The 19,804-nt window shown below is 44.5% G+C and overlaps 1 protein-coding gene across 1 annotated transcript; it reads right to left on the reverse strand.

Annotated features, from left to right (window-relative positions):
• Positions 1-18,082: 18,082 nt before the first annotated feature.
• LOC124656289 (transcription repressor OFP13-like) lies at positions 18,083-19,144 on the reverse strand. Its single transcript, XM_047195064.1, has one exon. The coding sequence runs from the start codon at positions 19,142-19,144 to the stop codon at positions 18,083-18,085; it is 1,062 nt and encodes a 353-aa protein (XP_047051020.1).
• Between the last annotated feature and the right edge of the window lie 660 nt (positions 19,145-19,804).

The raw sequence follows: 19,804 nt of genomic DNA on the forward strand, positions 1-19,804 counted from the left end.
CTTCCGTAGGGGAGTATCTTGAAAGAATAAAGATCCAGTTCACTGGTTCTTCAAAGATATGTGCGACCCAGCTGTTGAAGCAACTGGTGACAGAAAAGTATACATGGACATGAAGGACATGGTGAGTGTGCCATATGGTTGTAATAATGCTTATGTGGGGTTGCTTTACTCCATGATGAGCTTCATTTATTGTCCTTGCGTGAAAAGAGGTGATGTCCGTGTGTAATGTGAATGAGAAGGTATCCGTGTCGCAAAAAAGAACAAAAGAAAAGAAAAAGAACTGATGAATCATCGAAATTATGGCATTGTCGCTTAGGCCATATTTCGAGGGGGAGAATAGAAAGACTCGTCGTTAAAAATGATATTCTTCCTCCATTAGAATTCTCAGACATAGAACAGTGCATCGATTGCATTAAAGGAAAATTTGTAAAGCAAATTAAAAAGGGTGCAAATCGAAGCACAGCAACACTAGAAATAATTCACACCGATATATGTGGACCATTTCCTGTGAAAAGTGTGGATGGCTATGATTCATTCATAATATTCACGGGTGATTACTCCCGATATGGTTATATTTATCCAATAAAAGAAAGAACAGAAGCGTTGGATAAATTCAAAATATTCAAAGCTGAAGGTGAAAATCAGCATGATAAAAGAATAAAGATAGTCAGGTCTGATCGTGGAGGGGAGTACTACGGTCGACATACTCCATATGGCCAAGTCCGTGGACCTTTCGCAAGGTTCCTACAGGAGACTGGAATAGTCGCCCAGCACTCGATGTCGGGCGAACCTCAGCAGAATGGGGTAGCTGAAAGGTGCAACCGTACCCTTATGGATGTGGTGCGCAGTATGATGAGCTATTCCACCCTACCATTGGGATTGTGGATTGAGGCGTTAAAAACCGCTATTCACATTCCAAACAGAGTGCCAAGCAAATCGGTGCCCAAAACGCCGTATGAGCTATGGACAGGGAGAGTGCCTTCTCTAAACCACCTGAAAGTGTGGGGGAGCCCTGCTGAGGCCAAAGTATTCAATCCAAGTATCGCAAAGTTAGATACCAAAACGAGTCGACTGCCATTTTATTGGCTAGCCTGAAAAGTCAAAAGGTTATCGTTTCTACTGTCTAGAGAAATACACAAAGTTTGTGGAAACGAGACATGATGTCTTCTTAGAAGACGAAATGATGAGGGGGGGCATGGTAGCTCCGAAAATTGATCTTGAGGAGAAGAGGGTGCATGCACCTAATCCGATGACTCAGGAGCCATTTTTCGGCGCTACCATGTGCACCTGTACCGACTATCCCTGCGATTATGGTGCAAGCTGTAAGGATTCGTTGCATAGAAAACAAAAAATTTCCTACCGCGAACACGCAATCCAAACCAAGATGCAATCTAGAAGACGGTAGCAACGAGGGGTTTATCGAGTCTCACCCTTGAAGAGATTCCAAAGCCTACAAGAGGAGGCTCTTGTTGCTGCGGTAGACGTTCACTTGCCGCTTGCAAAAGCACGTAGAAGATCTTGATCACGATCGGTTCCGGCGCCACGAACGGGCAGCACCTCCATACTCAGTCACACGTTCGGTTGTTGATGAAGACGACGTCCACCTCCCCGTTCCAGTGGGCAGCGGAAGTAGTAGCTCCTCTTGAATCCGACAGCACGACGGCGTGGTGTCGGTGGTGGTGGAGAAATCCGGCGGAGCTTCGCTTAAGCGTGCGGGATGTGGTGGAGGAGAGAGACCGCTAGGGTTTGGGGAGAGAGGGGGAGGCTAGGGCGCCGGCCAAGGGCAGCCCTAGGTGGTGCGGCCAAGAGTGGGCAGCCCCTCCCTCTCCTCCTCATTATATAGGTGGAAATCCCCAAGTGTTGGTATCCAAGTCTTCGAATAAGACCCCAACAATGAAACCTCCCATATGTAGGTTAACCTACCCAAGGTGGGAATCCCACTTGGGGTGGGATTCCCCCTTCCATGAGGGGGGTTGGTCGGCCACCCTAGGGGAGTCCACCTTGGACTCCCCCCCTTTAGGGTTGGCTGGCCATGCAAGGTGGAGTCCCTCCGGGACTCTACTTTCCATGGTGATTTCTTCCGGACTTTTCTAGAACCTTCTAGAACCTGCCATAAATGCACCGGATCATTTCCAAATTTGGAATATGACTTCCTATATATGAATCTTATTCTCCGGACCATTCCGTAACTCCTCGTGATGTCCGGGATCTCATCCGGGACCCGAAGAAATATTCGAACTCCATTCCATATTCAAGTTCTACCATTTCAACATCCAACTTTAAGTGTGTCACCCTACGGTTCGTGAACTATGCGGACATGGTTGAGTACTCACTCCGACCAATAACCAATAGCGGGATCTAGAGATCCATAATGGCTCCCACATATTTAACGATGACTTTATTGATTGAATGAACCATTCACATACAATACCAATTCCCTTTGTCACGCGATATTTTACTTGTCCGAGGTTTGATCTTCGGTATCACTCTATACCTTGTTCAACCTCGTCTCCTGACAAGTACTCTTTACTCGTACCGTGGTATGTGGTCTCTTATGAACTCATTCATATGCTTGCAAGACATTAGACGACATTCCACCGAGAGGGCCCGAGTATATCTATCCGTCATCGGGATGGACAAATCCCACTATTGATCCATATGCCTCAACTCATACTTTCCGGATACTTAATCCCACCTTTATAACCACCCATTTACGCGAGTGGCGTTTGGTGTAATCAAAGTACCTTTCCGGTATAAGTGATTTACATGATCTCATGGTCATAAGGACTAGGTAACTATGTATCGAAAGCTTATAGCAAATAACTTAATGACGAGATCTTATGCTACGCTTAATTGGGTGTATCCATTACATCATTCATATAATGATATAACCTTGTTATTAATAACATCCAATGTTCATGATTATGAAACTAATCATCCATTAATCAACAAGCTAGTTTAAGAGGCATACTAGGGACTTCTTGTTGTCTACATATCACACATGTGCTAATGTTTCGGTTAATACAATTATAGCATGATATATAAACATTTATCATAAACATAAAGATATAAATAATAACCACTTTATTATTGCCTCTAGGGCATATCTCCTTCAGTCTCCCACTTGCACTAGAGTCAATAATGTAGTTTACATTTGTAAAGATATAACACCTTGGCCTTCCGGTGTTTTATCATGTATTGCTCACGGGAGAGGTTTTTAGTTAATGGATCTGACACGCTCAGAAACGTATGTATTTTGTAATTCATTTGCGTCTCAACGCATCACTCATTTCCAAATGAGTCGGCATTAAATATGTTTGATCTTCTGGTGGAACCTTAATTCCATTGTCCGAAATATGTCACTAATATTGTCACACACAATATAGCTTCAAAATTCTGACTCTATCGGAACTACACCAAGTTCTCAAAGAACCTCTTGACTTTAACATCCTTTGTCATTTGTCAAAACAATGACATATTCTGCCTTCTTTTGTAGAATCCGTCACAATATTTAGAACTATTCTAAATCTAGCATAGACAACTTCTAGATCATTGTGCTACCTTTTAAAACAACACTTAGTCTAATTTGAGATTGAAATTTTATTTTCATATGTGACAAAATAAATATTGGTGCAACATCTTACAGCGATTTGTTTGTCATTTCTCCATACAAAACTATATATATATTCTTGGTTCTTCTTAAGTACTTCAAGAATATTCTTACTGTTTTTCAATGATCATCTCATGAATCATTCTGGTATATGCTCATAACATTTTAGAGCACAAGATATCTGATTGTGTACATATTATTCCTGATCTAAAATCACTCATGTGTTTTTACTCATTGAGTGTCAGATACACTCAAGTCTTGTTAAAACTTCACATGACAAGAACATCTTCTTAATATTTCTATATTGAACTATTTCAATATCCATTCGATGTACTTTGACTTAAACTTATTTTGTGTTTCAATCTATCTTCATAGATCTTGACACTAAATTTGTTTCAGTCCATATCCTTTCATTGAAATTTAATTCTTAATGAAACCTTTTTAATCAAGAATATAATTACATCATTTATAACCAACTATATGTCATCTACATAAAGTATTATAAATATGTCTCAGCGCTCCCACTTAATTTCTTGCAAATGCAAACCTCTTCATCGTCTCTGATGAAATCAAAAACTCTTTGACTATTTCATCTTGGTGAAGATTCCAACTCCGTGATACTCACTTCATCCAATTGAAGTTCGTATACCTATCTAGTATTCTACGGACTAGCAAAACAATTGGTTGTATCTTGTATACATACTTTAAGTAGTGTATTTTGCCATCCTACTAGCATATCTCATAAAAGAAATATGTAGTGATTACTAGAATAATCCACATAGACTATAAGCATTGCTACGGAAGATCTAATCTTATCGTAGTCAACTCTTTGAACTTTGTTGTAAACAATTTTTCAACAAGTCGAGCTTTCTTCAAGGATATTTCATCCAAGTCTATAGATCCATTTACTTTCAAAAAGTATTCATCTATTATGGATTTCATGGCGCATGGCCATTTTAACGGAGTCAGGGCTCATCATAACTTCTTTGTTTGTAGTTGGTTTATCATTGTTCAAAATCAATCCTTTGTCCACAAATCATTTATTTGATCACAAAGTAAACCATACCTACAAGGTTCAATATGTACTTTGATCTCCATGGCTAAAACACTTTGTAGTCATGGGAGCCATAATCGTCGTGGCCGCTTCCGAAACCAATTCCGATGCTGCGCTACTCTGATCATTATGCTCAGGTTCATAAATGTTATCTAATTATATTGTCCTCCCACTCAAATACTTCACTAGAAACAATTTCTTGGAAATAAGAAACATTGACAAACACTTTTGTTTTTGTCTCGTGGGAAGAATTCCCAATTAAATCTCTGGGATAACCAACAAAGACATTCATCCGATTTTGGTGGTTGAAAACTCTTAGACCAAAATTTAAAGAAAGGACTATTAAGGTTTATACCCATGCCATAACTCGTATGGTGTCATTTCAACGGATCATGATGATGCTCTATTCAGTGTAAAAGCGATAGTCACTAAAGCATAATCCACAAAAATATAATGGCGTCATAATATTTTATCTCATCATTAATCCAACAAGGTTTGGATACATATCTCGGATACTATATCATCATTATGATACTCCAAGAAATGTGAGTTGTAGAACAATTTCATAACTCTCTTAGATGTTCGCTAAAACTCGTAATTCAAATATTTCCACCATGATCCAATCATAGATATTTGATTTTTCTATTATGATGATTTCCACTTCATGCTGAAATTTATTTGAATCCTATTCAAATGTTTCAAACTTTTCCTTATTGAATATATCCACATATATACTCAATTCATTGTTTGAAAGTTTTCATGAAGTAGAAGAATCTTCCGCACACAACTATGCCCGGTGAACCACATATATCATTATGTATGTTTTCACTAAGTTAGTTGCCCGTTCAACTCTTCGGCCTATGAACGGTATTTCAGTCTTTACCTTTTAGAAAAGATTTTGCAAGTGCCAAACGATTCAACAAATCGAATGACTTAAAAAATCCATTTGCATGGAGTTCCTTCATGCGATCCTTTCTAACATGACCTAAATTGCGGTTCCACAAATAAGTGGAATTCAAATCATTTGCCTTATGGCATTTTTAGCGTCAGTGTTATGTATGTGTGTTTCACCATTAAGATTTATAATAACTTATCCATTTTACATGGAGTAATGTCATAATTTAAACAACTCATTGTTTTCATTTGACCAGAGCAAAATAACAATTATTAAGTTCTTTATTATAAATTCTAAGGGCTAGATAGAATGCTAATGACGAACATAATAACACTTTATTTTGTTCCAGGCGTGCATTCTTATCATATTCCTTGTCAGTCACTTAGGCCATTGTATTCTTGTATTGCGTTGTTTTGTATGACACTTCATACCAACCAATATAGTACTAATACCCAAGAATTTCATTGTGTGACTTAACTAGGAATACAACCATAACATGTATATCATTTATATACACCTGAGCTAGACTTTCTAGTCTTTTCTTTCTTTCTGCCAAAATATCTTTTGCAGTTTCTCTTTTAGCTTTTCTCATCATTCAGAAAAACACTTCAACATCAATAACTTCTAGGTTTGTTGGTCAAATACCAATAACCTTGAGGTTCTTACTTTGAAGTTGATCATCATATGACAAGTGTTCTAGATTTCACTTATTAGTAACTATGATGAACAATTTCACTCATAATTTTATCCATCAATTCATGACAACCTTTTTGAGAACATGTCTGTACATGCTAGGCTCATAAAGTTTAACCTTAGTATTCGCATGTGCAAATCTGGCTTGCATCCGTTGTAAGCACACGTAGAATCTATAACACCCGATTATCACGTGATGCTTCGAAACGACGACTCTTAGCAACGGTGCATACTAAGGATGATAACTTCATGGATATGCAAATATCATTAGTGCCCCAATAGTTGGAGGATTGTGACGCCTTGCGTCTTCAACCTTCGTACATTCCCATAAAACTTATGAGTTCATGTAGTCTCACCAAATTATATTCTATCATCTTGCAATAAGGTCTTAGATATCACATATATCTCATACCTTGATTATTTCGAAAACTAAATTTTCAGCTCCTTACTTTTCAAACAAATTTGAACTTCAAGTTTTACGGAGACAAGATAACTTTAGGTACTAATTGAAACCATAACTCTTTGAATCAACAATGTGAGGTTTACTAAAAGTTTGCAATAGGACTTAATTAGTTCTTGATTCTTTAACAATATGGTACCAAACCGTAAAGTTTCTTGTCAGATTTTAACAGTATTTCTATCTCAATTACAAGACTAGTGCATAGTAGTAAACGGATGCCAATACTACAAAATTAATTCAAAATACTACTCAAACTATGTTTATGATAATTAGTTCATGTTTTAATCTAATTACTAATGAACTCCCACTTAATACAACATCCCTCATAGTTGTTAAGTGGTACACGATCCAAATCCACTACACCAAAAACCGATCATCACGTGAGATGATGTAGCTTCAATGGTGAACATCAACATGTTGATCATATCATCCATATGACTCGTGTTCAACCTTTCGGTTTCCGTTGTCCCGAGGCCATGTCTGTACATGCTAGGCTCGTCAAGCAAACCCAAGTATTCCGCGTGTGCAACATGGCTTACACCCGTTGTATGTGAATCGTTGAATCTATCACATCCGATCATCACGAGATGCTTTGAAACGACGAACTGTTACAACGGTGCATACGAGGGAGAACACTTTATTATCTTGATATTAATGTGAGGGATCATCTTATAATGCTACCGTCGCGTTCTAAGCAAAATAAGATGCATAAAAGGATTAACATCACATGCAGTTCATATGTGATATGATATGGCCCTTTTGTCTTTGCGCCTTTGATCTTCATCTCCAAAGCACGGACAAGATCTCCATCATCTTCGGGCATGATCTCCATCATCGTCGGCGTAGCGTCAAGGTCCATGGCGCCGTCTTCATGGTTGTTCACCTCATGTAGCAACTATTACAACTACTTTGAAATACTACTCAACATGAAAATTAAAGACAACCATAAGGCTCCTGCTGGTTGCCACAATACAATAATGATCATCTCATACATATTCATCATCATATCATGGCCATATCACATCACCAAACCCTGCAAAAACAAGTTAGACATCTCTAATTTGGTTTGCATATTTTACGTGGTTTAGGGTTTTCGAGAGAGATCTAATCTACCTACGAACATGAACCACAACGGTGATACTAATGTTTTCAATAGAAGAGTAAGTTGAATCTTCACTATAGTAGGAGAGACAGACACCCGCAAAGCCTCTTATGCAATACAAGTTGCATGTCGAACGAGGAACAAGTCTCATGAACGCGGTCATGTAAAGTTAGTCCGGGCCGCTTCATCCCACTATGCCACAAAGATGCAAAGTACTCAAACTAAAGATAACAAGAGCATCAACGCCCACAAAACCATTGTGTTCTACTCGTGCAACCATCTATGCATAGACACGGCTCTGATACCACTGTAAGGATTCGTTGCATAGAAAACAAAAATTTTCCTACCGCGAACACGCAATCCAAGCCAAGATGCAATCTAGAAGACGGTAGCAACGAGGGGTTTATCGAGTCGCACCCTTGAAGAGATTCCAAAGCCTACAAGAGGAGGCTCTTGTTGCTGCGGTAGACGTTCACTTGCCGCTTGCAAAAGCGCGTAGAAGATCTTGATCACGATCGGTTCCGGCGCCACGAACGGGCAGCACCTCCGTACTCGGTCACACGTTCGGTTGTTGATGAAGACGACGTCCACCTCCCCGTTCCAGCGGGCTGTGGAAGTAGTAGCTCCTCTTGAATCCGACAGCACGACGGCGTGGTGTCGGTGGTGGTGGAGAAATCCGGCGGAGCTTCGCTTAAGCGTGCGGGATGTGGTGGAGGAGAGAGACCGCTAGGGTTTGGGGAGAGAGGGGAGGCTAGGGCGCCGGCCAAGGGCAGCCCTAGGTGGTGCGGCCAAGAGTGGGCAGCCCCCTCCCTCTCCTCCTCATTATATAGGTGGAAATCCCCAAGTGTTGGTATCCAAGTCTTCGAATAAGACCCCAACAATGAAACCTCCCATATGTAGGGAAACCTACCCAAGGTGGGAATCCCACTTGGGGTGGGATTCCCCCTTCCATGAGGGGGTTGGCCGGCCACCCTAGGGGAGTCCACCTTGGACTCCTCCCCTTTAGGATTGGCTGGCCATGCAAGGTGGAGTCCCTCCGGGACTCTACTTTCCATGGTGATTTCTTCCGGACTTTTCTAGAACCTTCTAGAACCTGCCATAAATGCACCGGATCATTTCCAAATTTGGAATATGACTTCCTATATATGAATCTTATTCTCCGGACCATTCCGTAACTCCTCGTGATGTCCGGGATCTCATCCGGGACTCCGAAGAAATATTCGAACTCCATTCCATATTCAAGTTCTACCATTTCAACATCCAACTTTAAGTGTGTCACCCTACGGTTCGTGAACTATGCGGACATGGTTGAGTACTCACTCCGACCAATAACCAATAGCGGGATCTGGAGATCCATAATGGCTCCCACATATTCAACAATGACTTTAGTGATCGAATGAACCATTCACATACAATACCAATTCCCTTTGTCACGCGATATTTTACTTGTCCGAGGTTTGATCTTCGGTATCACTCTATACCTTGTTCAACCTCGTCTCCCGACAAGTACTCTTTACTCGTACCGTGGTATGTGGTCTCTTATGAACTCATTCATATGCTTGCAAGACATTAGACGACATTCCACCGAGAGGGCCCAGAGTATATCTATCCGTCATCGGGATGGACAAATCCCACTATTGATCCATATGCCTCAACTCATACTTTCCGGATACTTAATCCCACCTTTATAACCACCCATTTACGCAGTGGCGTTTGGTGTAATCAAAGTACCTTTCCGGTATAAGTGATTTACATGATCTCATGGTCATAAGGACTAGGTAACTATGTATCGAAAGCTTATAGCAAATAACTTAATGACGAGATCTTATGCTACGCTTAATTGGGTGTATCCATTACATCATTCATATAATGATATAACCTTGTTATTAATAACATCCAATGTTCATGATTATGAAACTAATCATCCATTAATCAACAAGCTAGTTTAAGAGGCATACTAGGGACTTCTTGTTGTCTACATATCACACATGTACTAATGTTTCGGTTAATACAATTATAGCATGATATATAAACATTTATCATAAACATAAAGATATAAATAATAACCACTTTATTATTGCCTCTAGGGCATATCTCCTTCACAAGCACCTGTTGTGACTCCACCCATGACTACGATGAGTGAAAGTTCGGAACCTGTCCGTCAGGAGCCGAATGAACCATTTGTTGAGCATGAAAGGGGGCAACAACAGCCATCTCCTGAAAAGTACAAAGCACGACTTGTGGCAAAAGGATTTACACAAAGAGAAGGGATAGATTACAATGAGATATTTTCTCCGGTCTCATGTAAGGATTCCTTCAGAATCATCATGGCACTAGTTGCACATTTTGATTTAGAGTTGCATCAAATGGATGTAAAGACGGCATTTCTAAACAGGGATTTAGAAGAAAATGTCTAGATGAAACAACTCAAGGGTTTTATCATGGAAGGCAAGGAAGAAATAGGATGCCGCCTAAAGAAATCCATTTATGGATTAAAGCAAGCCTCCAGACAGTGGTATCTAAAGTTCAATGAGACAATTAAGAGATTTGGATTTAAAGAAAATATTGAGGACAGTTGCGTTTATGCAAAGTTTAAAGTGAGAAATATATTTTCCTAATCTTGTATGTGAATGATATTCTGCTTGCCAGCAGTGATGTTAGTCTACTGCAAGAGACAAAGAAGTTCTTGTCCTCAAATTTTGATATGAAAGATCTTGGTGAAGCGTCATATGTTTTGGGCATAGAAATTCACCGAGATAGGAACAATGGAGTATTAGGACTATCTCAAAAGGCTTATTTAGAAAAGATTCTAAGTAAGTATAATATGCATAAGTGCAGTGCCACACCTGCCCCTATAGTCAAGGGCGACAGTTTTGGGAAACATCAAAGTCTCCAAGATCAATACGAGCTCGATCAAATGAAAGCGGTTCCATATGCTTCGGCTATTGGAAGCCTACAGTATGCACAATTGTGCACTCGCCCTGACTTAGCATTTATCACCGGAGTACTCGGTAGATATCAAGAAAATCCAGGTTTTGAACACCTGGAAAATGGTAAAGAAGGCATTGCGTTATGTGAAAGGCACAAAGAATTACATGCTAACATACGGAAGATCTGATTCCCTAGAAATAAGAGGGTATTCGGATGCAGATTTTGCGGGGGATAAAGATGATAGAAAATCCACATCCGGATATGTCTTCACCCTCGCGGGGGAGCTATTTCGTTGAGAAGCTCCAAACAGACGATAGTTGCATCATCCACGATGTATGCAGAATTTATAGCATGTTATGAAGCCACGGGGCAGGCATTATGGTTAAAGAAATTTATGCCCGACTTGAAAGTGGTAGATTGTATTGACAAACCACTAAAGATGTACTGCGATAATGAGCCTGCAGTATTTTATGCTCACAACAACAAGTCGAGTACAACTACGAAACCGATTGAGGTTAAGTATTATGTTGTGAAACACAAGGTCCAGGATCAAATAATAAGTCTCGAGCATATAAGGACAAAAGATATGCTTGCGGATCCGCTAACGAAAGGCTTACCACCCAGCGTGTTCAAGGAACACGTAGCCGGCATGGGTTTAAGGGAAAGTCTTACCTATCCTGGATCATAAGAGGCCCAAAAGTAAAAGAATTTGTTTCAAAACAGAGAAGTGCATTGTGGTTGTCTGATTCTATCGGCAATAGTGCTGTGACGATGAAACATGCCCTATGTACTGATCCAAAATGAAAGTATAAAGTTAAAAGAAAAATTGAGATCAAGAGGAGAATGTTAGGGTGATCTCCTCGCGTCCGAGCCCAACGGCTCGAACTCGGACCCTTGACCTCGTCCGCGCCCTGATCGGGGGCGCCCAACCGCATCTGGTTGGTGGGCCCCTGTCGCCTGTGCTATATATACAGTGGTGGGGGCGGTGGCACACGTGACGAGGTTGACCGGAGTGCCACTCGCCCCACCAACACACCCACCGATCTGGGTTCAGCACAGTGCCAACGGGATGCTCCATCACCGCCGCCACCACCTCTCGCACGACCACACGCCGTCGCCACCATGTCCAGGTTGGCGAGCTCCACCTCCAATGGAGAAGGTAAACTAACAGTACCCCTCTCCTACCCGGCTAAGATCTACACCTAGACGATCTAGCAATTCTTACACCGCCATCTTATATGTCTTCGGGGAAGCATCTTGCATACAAATTAACTTTCTGATGCCTCGTCAGCGACTATGATAAGAGAATCAAGCCATGGTAAGAGGAGGGTTAAGAGGCTGCCTGGATGTAAAGTTCAAAATTTCCCTATCAAGCCTTGGACTCCAGCTTGCTCTGCGGCCGCTGAAGAAAACGCAATGCCAGCTAATGTTAGATCGAACACTGGCTGTTATGCCTCCATCGCGCGCAAAGAGGACTAATCCCCTCGCTAGACGACTGATCCTGGTAAAGCATGTGATTGCATCACGATCAATTAATCACCTGCTTGTTTATGATCCTCCAGTCTGGTTGCTAGAGATTTCAACAAGTGGCTAAATGCCTTGTTTTGGCCGGGGGAGTTTACAGTTTGCCACATTTTTCTTTGCACTTCTATTATGGTGCGACAAAGATAAAATCAATAGAGGAAACTGCCTAGTGGCATGGCATAAAATTTGATGGAGCTTCCTCCATTCATCGACATATTGGAAGGTGACGGCGGTCTGCTCGATGCGCAACTCCAGAGCTGCAGTCACTGGAAAGTCTCGTAGTACATGATGTTGATGGAGCTTCCTCCATCCATCAACGTATTGGAGAGCCAATAGTCAGCGACCTTGGGGTTTGCAACCAGGTCGACTCGGCCTAGGTGCGTGATCGTCGTGGCTCCAGGTGATGCTTTGCTCTGACCAGTCTAGCCACCGAGGGACATCAGCGACTACGGTGTTGACAACGAGAACACGATTGAGAAATTTCTTCTCGCGCTTGGTGTCGACTCCAACGAAGGTGTGGAGTAAGCGAACTGAATGATCGAAACCGTCATTGGTTGGTTTGTCCTTATTTTTGTCATGGTCAGCGTTGGCGCCTTCCTTGGCGCGCCTAGCCTTCTCGATCTCCTTGAGTGAGTAACAATCTGCAGCGGTATGGGCGGCAGGTCGCCCTTTCTTGCTACGATAGACACAAAGTGAGTCGGGCAGGCGTACGGCTGAGAACTTCTTCCCTAGAGTGCTTGTGCGAAGGCCGCGGTCGTCGCGGCGACTATTTTTGGGGTCGCGCTGATCGTAACTAGAGTTGGCGACTAGCTTGGAGCCGCCATCACTGCAGCGTTTGCCTCAGATGGATAGGAAGTCATCGTGCCTACCATCGTTGCGGGCATGTCGACGACTCCGCCTTCCGCCCAACTCGTTGTCAGTGTCTCGGGTCGGAAATGGTGAGGATGTTCTTGTAGCGACGAGTGGCTTGCAATGGGACGTTGTTTTAAAGCACTGGATCGCCATATCTGTGTTGATGGTAGAGGCGTTGATCCACAGATCCTGCTAGGTCTGGACCCATCGGCGGGTCGACTTGCGAGGGTCTTGAACACAGAGCTCGAGATCCTTGATGGTGGTGGCACACCTGTAGGAGCCATCAAAGTTTTTGATGGAGGCTTCCCGCATCTCCTTTCACGAGTCGATGTTGTTTGGTGGGAGGGTGTTGATCCATTGGCGAATCGCCCCTTCCATCATGAGTGGGAGGTAGCGGGTGGCGATTGTGTGCCTGGTTATTCCCATCACCCTCGTGTATGTGTCGATCCACACCTCAACATCGTGCGATGGCTCATATATTTCGATGTCCCGTGGCCCTTTGAAGTCATGAGGGTACCGCTCACCCCTGAGCAAATACATTTTTAGTTCAACCATTTGGGCTATTAAGTTGACTTGGGACCTATCCTGACCAAGTTAGCGTTTGAAATCACCCTATAAAGGGTTTTGACAGCCTCCATATGTATGTTTGGTTGAATTTTTGACATAAGAATTATACCTGAAAAGTCCCAATGTTTGGGGGCACATATTGTTGTGTTTGCTTGCTGATCTTGAGGATTTGATGTTTTGCTATGCGTGAGAGTTGATTCCGATCAATTCCAACATACGAAGTCTTTGAGTTTTGCGATTAATCTTTGATTGATTGAATAATCTATATGTTGTTTATTTGGTTCGTCATGAAAGATTGGGCCAAAAATAAAAGTTTTCGTAGCAAAAGACAAAAAAAAAATCCGACCAATGAGAACGATATAGCCAAGATCTATACTATGCAAATCTAAGGTAACGAAGAAATTTCGGTGTTCATATCCTTGAAGACCCAACGTGTTACGTTCCAACGAACGTTGTTGATGTAGTCGTACGCTGACACCGACATCAAGGTCGTGCAGACGTACATCGGTGGAGTGCTACAACTGGCAGAACTTCCGTAGTTCTACACGCGTACGATGAAGACGACGTCCCTCGGGCTCCGATCTAGTGTAGCAATAGAAGAAGAAAGATCCGGACCGAGGATCCAAGAGCAAGACGTTGTGCGTGTGGTGGATATCTCAAACCCCACATGCACGCTCCAATATTTTGGAACCATGCGTGAGGGAGAGTGAGGGAGAGAAGAAAAAGCCGAGGGGGTGGGAATGAGAGGAGGGGCTACCACCTCCTTATATAGAGGTGGGGGAGGAGGTAGCACCTCCACCAGGTGTGCCCCCCTTTGGCCAGCCGCCCCACCTAGGGTTTGGTGGCGGGCGACACCACATGGGCCGCTGGCCCCCTCCATTGGGGTTTGGCCGCCCCCTAATGGGCTGCCCATTAGTGGCCCATTAGGGGTTAGCCTATATTAATTCCCCTTGAATATTTAATTAATTTAATTAAATACTAAAAACACATTATTTAAGTCTCCAAACAATTCATCGACACCAAAACTTTTCCGATACCTCTCCGGAACAATTCTGAAGTTCTCAATTATTTCTCCGATGATCTCGAATCATACCCTAAGAATCAAAAAACCTTAAGCGTGCCACCCTATGGTTCAGGAATGCTTAGTCATGATCGAGACATCTCTTCTATCAATGACCCTGGAAACCCATAATGGTCCCTATGCTTTCCATGAAAAACCTTATCGATTGAACCTTAAACGTCGAGTCTTATTCCCTTTGTCACACGATACTTGATTTGTCCGAGATCTGATCTTCGATATCTCCATACCTAGTTTGATCTTATTACCGACAAAACACATTTACTCGTTCCTGTGATATTACATTCTCGTGACCTAATCACATGCTTGCAAGCTTCGTAAATGTAATCTCACTGAGTGGGTCCAGAGTACCTATCCATCACGCAGATGGACAGATCCCTATGTTGATGCATACGCCTCAACATACTCCTTTAGAACACCTAAGCAATACCTTTATGCTCACCCTATTAAGGTGTGCCGGTTAATGCATTCAAACCAACCTCCGATGATAGTGGTTAGATATGCTCTCACAGTCTTAGGAGTATGTTATAACATTTTTCTATTAATTGCAATGATGAACTTTGTGACTGGATCTATATTATTGCAATACTTATGTTGGGTATGTGTTCATCATATCATTCATCCAATGACATGACTCCATTGTTAAAGAACATAAATTTCCATGATCAGAAAACCTTAATGATCATCTGTTTCACATCTCCAACAGAAAAAATCCTATTAAATCACATTGATCCTTATCAGTACGGATCTCGGGCTAGCTAATGTAGTTTTTGGGAACCTCTAGTTCCTCTTTTGCAAATCTTGTAAATGAACTCAGATGAACTGGTTTGAATGTCTCACGCCAAAATCAACTAAACATGTTTGCGGTTTGATGGGGATATGTTCGGTCGATTCTGCTCTTCACGCGAAAAAGGCCGATGTAGTTAACCACATCCGCACTATGTGGTTCGGTTGGATGGGGTATCCGCTAAAGATGCTTTTATGCTGTTTTTTTTTTTTTGTAAAAACACCCCACCACACTTGGGCCCATCGCTGTTGGAATGCACTTACAAATGCTAGAGGCTACCCTACAAAAAAAAGCCGGTTCAAGCGAACACTCGATGCTAGGTGGGCCATCATTGTCCACGTCATCAAATACGTAGTGCAGGTGTCTGTCATGACTGTAGGTGGCATTTTCGCGAGTTTTCATAGCATCTCCGCTCGCTCTCCCTATAGCCCCCAAAACGAAAATAGGGGCGCCGACACCAAAATACTCTCCCAGTCGCACGCCCCAAAATTGTTTTCACGCCGGCGCGACGTGTAGTTTCATCCGGCGCCCCTAGGCTGAACCCAATCCGGCGGGAGGCTATCGGGGGCGCCGGATGGTGCTAAAAGCAAGCGCGGGATAGCTCTGTCGACGAGACAGGGCTAGTTTCCCCCAAAAAATTAACTTTCCTGTCATTATTGGCGCCATATCACCTCGTTCCCCTTCTCCCTCGGCTCCAATTCCCGCCATTTCCCCCATGCAAGCCATGGCCTTGCTCTGTCGTCCAACCATGAAGACAAGGCAGTACGTCGCTCCACGCACGGACGCCCTCGCCGCCAAGCCTGCTCCCGCGAAGAAGAAGGCGTGAGCATCCAGCGCCAAGGAGCGCCCGGAGGGAATGACCAACACAGAGTGGGCGTTCGATATCCAGCGACGCTCGGTGGAGAACGCTAGCCGCGCTCGAGGGAGGCGAAGAGGGCTACGACAGCGGCGGCGAAGCAAGCTGCACATATGGAGCGGGCCGCTGCCATGGCAGCGCCCCATACTCCTGCGCATCCGTTCGTCCCCGCCGCGTGGAGCGGCAGCCAGGGCAACGTCTCCTCGCTGTTATCTAATGCCGGCCGGCAAGCGTGCCTTATTTTTTCGTCCGCTAGACATTTTTATGCTGCGATTTGCAACGATGTGTTCGTCGAGACATTGATCCTTTTGTCGGCGCGAAATCTGATCGACGTATCTTTTTAAGTTTAAAATTTGGGGTGGGCATTTGGGGGATGCGGTTGGGAGTCGGTGTCCCCCTATTTAGGGGTTACGCGCCGGTACCTCCCATACAGTAAGGCGCCGGACGCCGTATGGGGGTCACGACAATGATCGTGAATTCCCCTATTCGAATAGTACAATATGCGGACAACTTTAATTTTGTTTTGAGAACACAGTACAACGCAGACGCTCACAAACACGCACGTACACCCTACCCGATGAGCACCTCCGAGGGACCGAGCCAGCATATCTTGAGGTTGACGAAGTCACTATTGGCGCTTCGCTGTTGACGGACACGTCACCTACCATTAAAAGCACAGCTCCGATAAATCCTGAAATTAATTCAGGTAAATGAAAATACTCATGCCAAGTCTAGAACTTGAACCTGGATGGGCTGGTTGGAACCTAACCACCAGAGCCAAGCTCAGTTTGCGGACAAGTTTAATTACTAACCATGACTTTTACTCTTCTAGAATCGCCGCGTTCTGGCTAAAATAGCAACTTATTGTCTGTTCGATTTATACTCAATCATACACATATGCATCTATTTTGAGAATTTGTTGAAAGAACGAAAAATGTGTGTTTTGACGAAGGCGAAGCTCACCTAGGAGTTACCAATAGAAAACAAAAACATTATTAAGATGACGGGGAGATGCAGTGTGCAGTGCAGGCGTGCAGGGTCATGTGTACACGCACGCACGCATTGAAGCAGGGGCCAGGGAGAGAGGACTCATCCCCGGCTCGCATTGAATCTGGGTTGTATAGTCCCTCTCGATCGGTGTGGCTCACGAAGACGACGACGGCTCGTCATGGTGGTCACTGGCTGGCGTCCGTTTCTCGCCGAAATCGTGGCTTTCCACGCACTGTGCAGCACTGTGCACGCAAGCTACTATGCATTGCTAGTTCGTGTCATCGAGATCGACGAAACCAGATCCACGTCGGTGACCGATCCGATTTTGGCATATTCATATGCTCCGAATCATTATCATTAGCATTATCAAGGTGGATTTTATTACTATTATTATTTTGTAAGTCAGCTTGCTAGCCATGTGATCTTTACGAAGAACATGCACAAATCAAAGAGAAACGCATACTCTAAAGTAACTCCTAGTGCTATCACTAACCACTAACCTCGACCATCATCCAAGAGAAAATAGACTAGCACTCATCCATGGCCAAACTCCATCGGTTAATTGCTTGTTTTCTTAATTAATCCGAAGTCAAGTCTAGAAACAAAATAATCACATGCATGCAGATTACTAGCTAGTATCGATCAATTATCGATTTGATTACGACGATGAGTCGACGGGACGGCTAGCCTTCTCCACGGCCTGCCTCGCCGAAGCCAGACGGGACGCACGAAGAAGAAGACGACGAGCAAGACGCGGAAGCTTCCTTCCCGCCACGGCATTGCCCCGCTGCTGCTGCTGCTGTGGTGATCACGTTGCTACCGGTGCTAGCGGTAGTGCTTGTGCTCGTGCTCGTGCTGCTGCCGATACTCGCGCTGCTACCGGTGCTAGTGCTGCTGCTCGACGTAGTCACCGTCGTCGAGGTTGCGGACGGAGTGCCGGTGGTGAGGCGGAGGAGCAGGTCGACGAAGGCGCTGACGATGAGCGGGTGGTGGCGCTTGGCGTTGACCCGGAGGTACCACACCAGCAGCTCCTCCAGCGCGTCCCAGCCGCGCAGCCCGTGCGCGGCCACCATCTCCTCCATGGACGCCAGGAAGTCCTGGTGCGGGTCCGCGGACTCCACCGCCACCGCCACGCTCTCCTCCGCCACCAGCGACTTGCCACCGTCTCCTGGTCCCGGCTGCTTCTCCTTCTCGGACAGCGCCGCCGGTTTGTCCTCCTCCTCCTCCTCCTCAGGTGGCGCGCTGCCGGCCGGCGAGGAGGCCGCGGGCAGTATGGAGTTGGTCGCCGGCCGGTCCTGGTCGAAGAAGAAGCGGTGGGTGGACAATGTAGTCCGGCTGAGGCTGCGGATTACGGCCTCCGGCAAGTCCTCCTCGGCGCACGCAGCGGTGGCCGTCGGGAGGCCGTCGTCCTCCACCACCACCCACTCATCCCCGTCATCCTCACCCGCCTTGAGGCCGGAGCACGACTCCCCGCCGTCGGGGTCGAAGTAGACGGAGTTGACCGTCTTGTACATCTCGCCGCCGCCGGCAGCACCGACCAGCTTGCGGTGCCTCGAGGCGACAGGCCCGCACCTGCTGCCCATGCTGCTGCCACTGGCTGCCGAGGCGCAGGGCTCCCCGCCGGCGCGGAAGGAGTCGGTCTGCGGGTCCCCGCAGGATGGCCACGGCCATGGCGGCGAGTCGACGCCGGACTTGTTGGACTTGGACCTGGAGAAGACGGCGGTGAGGGCGCCTTTCTTGCCCATCGGACCAAACAGACGGGGCGAGCAATGCCGTGAATCAGCTCGATGGACTCGAGGGCTCCATGCCCTGCGTAGAGCGATGGAGGGAGAAAGTGGTTGCGGAAGATCTGGTGAGAGAGAGAAGGGTTTGCAATTAAGGAATAGTAGTAGTTGGGGAAGAAGAACACATGGGCAGTATTTATGTAGTCTGAGCTATACACTGAAGAGTAGAGAAGTAGAGAGAGCAGAGTCAGAGGAGGGCTACAGCAGGGTAGCTCCTGACCGCTCAGTGCCGAGTGCTATGAATTGCAGATGCAAGATCCCTTTCCAAATCCTTCAGCAATACGCGTTCGAGGCAAGATTTGATGTATCCGACACAATTGTCACACGTTGCAGCACTTTCCCGCCGTTTATGTACGGTGAGCAATTACGTTCTTAATCTTATCTTTTTTTAGATAATTATATATCTTTTTTAGGAGAGACGAGGACCGCACAAACGCTACCATTTAATTAAGATTATGAAGAAAATAAATTAATAAGTGAATTCCGAAAATTTCATATGTACCGTCAAGATTAGAAAACTTAAACGGCTATAGTGAGAAGCTAACTTCCTCCGAGATGGCTTCTTAGGCGACAAAAGCACATAACTCTAGTTGCACTTCTGCTGGAAAGGTTGGCAGTTTC

The sequence above is a fragment of the Lolium rigidum genome, chromosome 5 (genome assembly GCF_022539505.1).
Source record: "Lolium rigidum isolate FL_2022 chromosome 5, APGP_CSIRO_Lrig_0.1, whole genome shotgun sequence".
In the NCBI taxonomy this organism is placed as follows: Eukaryota; Viridiplantae; Streptophyta; class Magnoliopsida; order Poales; family Poaceae; genus Lolium; species Lolium rigidum.

Coding starts and splice junctions, on each gene's coding strand:
- LOC124656289 (XM_047195064.1), bottom strand. CDS start 19,144: ATGGGCAAGAAAGGCGCCCTCACCGCCGTCTTCTCCAGGTCCAAGTCC.